At 59.0% G+C, this 2803-nt stretch overlaps 1 protein-coding gene across 1 annotated transcript in view; it reads left to right on the plus strand.

Moving 5' to 3' along the window:
* The window catches only part of HTT (huntingtin), a 113987-nt gene that overhangs the window by 103091 nt on the left and 8093 nt on the right, over positions 1–2803 (plus strand). Inside the window, 5 exon segments of the mRNA XM_010848065.1 lie at positions 290–372; positions 786–913; positions 1013–1142; positions 2528–2647; positions 2649–2687. Coding sequence (XP_010846367.1) covers positions 290–372; positions 786–913; positions 1013–1142; positions 2528–2647; positions 2649–2687 — 500 coding nt within the window.

Here is a 2803-nt window from a genome sequence, read left to right on the forward strand (position 1 = left end):
GGGATGGGACTCCCCACTGGGGGGGCGGCTGTGTAGGGACGGGACTCCCCACTGGGGGACACTCAGGGCTGTGTGGGGACGGGACTCCCCACTGGGGCACTCTCAGGGCTGTGTGGGGATGAGGCTCCCCACTGGGGGGACACTCAGGGCTGTGCAGGGACGGGATTCTCCACTGGGGGGCACTCAGGGCTGTGTAGGGATGGGACTCCCCACTCTGCAGGGGACACTCAGGGCTGTGCAGGGACGGGATTCCCCACTAGGGGGACACTCATGCGTCCTTGCCCTGCAGGTGCTCTCATCAGCCATGACAAGCTGCTGCTGCAGCTCAACCCCGAGCGTGAGCTGGGGGACATGAGCTACAAGCTTGGCCAGGTCAGTGCCCGGAGGGTGGCCAGCAGGACTGGTTCCTCCCCAACAACCCCCCTCTCCAGAGCTAGCTGACTGTCCTCTGCATGTGTAGGGGGCTTTGTTACGTCATTCAGAAACACGGGCCCACACGTGTTGTCTGGTGAGAGGACCGGTTTTGAATAGAGATCCCACCTTGTCGTTCCATTTTGTGTCAAGACCTCACCCTGACGTCTCTCAGCAGCCAAGTTTCCTTTCTTCTTTTTCAACATTCCCTTTCTTAGCGTCTCTTCACCTCAGCTGCTCCCGGGGCTCATTCTTAAGCCCCGAACCCCTGGGGGTCTGACCAGCCCTGACTGGGGATGGGGGTTGGTGCTCGCTTCAGGGACCCCAGGCGGGCCCGGCGCCTGAGCACCGCCCCCGTCCCGTGTCCCCTGAAGGTGTCCATCCACTCGGTGTGGCTGGGGAACAGCATCACGCCCTTGCGAGAGGAGGAGTGGGACGAGGAGGAGGAGGAGACCGAGGCCCCGGCACCGTCGTCCCCGCCCACATCTCCGATCAACTCCAGGTTCCCTCCGCCTTCTGTCCAAGCGAGCGGGAGCTCCGTCCAGTCCCTTGTTTGGGGGCCTCTTGATGAACCTCTCATCTCTTTTGGGGGAAATTGCAGGAAACACCGGGCTGGAGTCGACATCCACTCCTGTTCGCAGTTTTTGCTTGAGTTGTACAGTCGCTGGATCCTGCCATCGAGTTCCGCCAGGAGGACCCCCGTCACCCTGATCAGCGAGGTAGTGCGCTCGGTGAGTGGCGTGCCCGCCCCTGTGGTACCCGGGGCCCGTGCGGAGACACCGGGAGGTTGTGGTGCTTCTCAGGCCAGGGGAGGGCCGCCTCCACGCACAGTGCCGGGCAGGCACGCCCCAGCCCAGTGGCCGCATCGTGGAGTCGGCACGGGACCGCCTGTCCTCGCAGCGCTGTCTCCTCAGGCCTGTGACAGACATACCCCCCCAGCAGCCAAGGACCTATCCGGGCGGTTGTTGTCTGGGGGTTGGCCTCAGAGTCCTTCATGTCCAGGAGCCCCAAGGGGCCGCCAGGGAGTGTAGCTTCCTATGAGCAGCACCCGTCAGTCCTCGCAGCGTTGAAGTCACACCTGAGAGCTTTGAAAAGTCACTCACTCGGTGCCGGCTTGTCACCTGGGTTTCGTCCGGAAGGAGGGCTGCCCAGGACTGGATCCATCGCGTTAGCTATTTCTGTTCTTTTGACCTAAAGGTGTCTCCTTTCGGGAGTGACTTGTTTTTTTTTAAACCTGTTTTTCTCAGTATTCCTTTAAAGGTTTCTACAGATTGTCTGATATTTGGTCAAGTTAATATTTTTAAAAACTTCACTTTTAATTTGTAATGTAAGTTGCAAATTGATTTTTATTAAAGAGGTCAACAAACTACAAGTACTGCTAAAGATCTTAAAAAAAACAAGTTGCTAGAAATTCTTGGTGGTCCAGTGGTTAGGACTCAGCACTGCTGTGGGCCCAGATTTGATTCCACAAACCACATGGCATGACCAAAAAAAAAAAAAAAATTGTCTATTTAAAAATGATAACTTAAAAGTTTTTAGTTGCTTTGCATCCAGCATCTGGCTCATCAGCAGTCCGTGGGTTCTCACAGCTCCTGTGTATTCAGTCTGTTAACATCAGGTGACTTCTGGGAAACAGCGCTGTGCCTGTGTGCGGGAGGGCACAGGAGAGAGGGGCAGGTCGGGTCAGCGTTGCTATAAAAGTGTTTGACTTCGTGACCTCGAGAGGCCTGCGTGCCTCCACGGGTGGCCTGAAGTCCTGCCGGCTAAGTTATTCAGCTGCCAGGGTCCCTGAAGACCAGCCAGCCCCCGCCTCCAACACACTCCCGGTGCTCGGGGGGCTTCCACCTGATCAGAGCCCATCTTCAGATGTCACGCGAGAAACTGGAGACTCTGGGGAGACAGAAGGAATCGGTGCCAAAGCACTGACTTCTGAGCCAGGCGCCTGCTTCTCCTTCGCGGCTTTGAGACCTGGGCTGGCAGTGGCCGCAGTGTGTGAGCCCGGCTCCAGGGAGGCCGCGGGCACCCTTCTCTCCTGGGCCCAGGCTCTGGTGCAGGTTCGGCTTAGGGTGTGGAGCCCAGAGTGACCCGCCCCCTCCCACCACGTGTCCGTCTCCAGCTCCTCGTGGTCTCGGACTTGTTCACTGAGCGCAGCCAGTTTGAGACGATGTACCTGACGCTGACGGAGCTGCGGAAGGTACACCCCTCGGAAGACGAGATTCTCCTGCAGTACCTGGTGCAGCTCCGTCACCTGCAAAGCAGCCGCTGTCCTCGGGATGGTGAGCGGAGGGCGTGCGGGGCCTCAGCCGCGGGAGGAGGGGCCCCACGTCACTGCAGAGCGTGGGGTGCCAGCCGGGCCTCTAGTGGGGCTCCCGTGGCCCTGGGTCCTGAGGTG

Source organism: Bison bison, unplaced genomic scaffold, assembly GCF_000754665.1.
Source record: "Bison bison bison isolate TAMUID 2011002044 unplaced genomic scaffold, Bison_UMD1.0 scf7180017849866, whole genome shotgun sequence".
Lineage (NCBI taxonomy): Eukaryota > Metazoa > Chordata > Mammalia > Artiodactyla > Bovidae > Bison > Bison bison.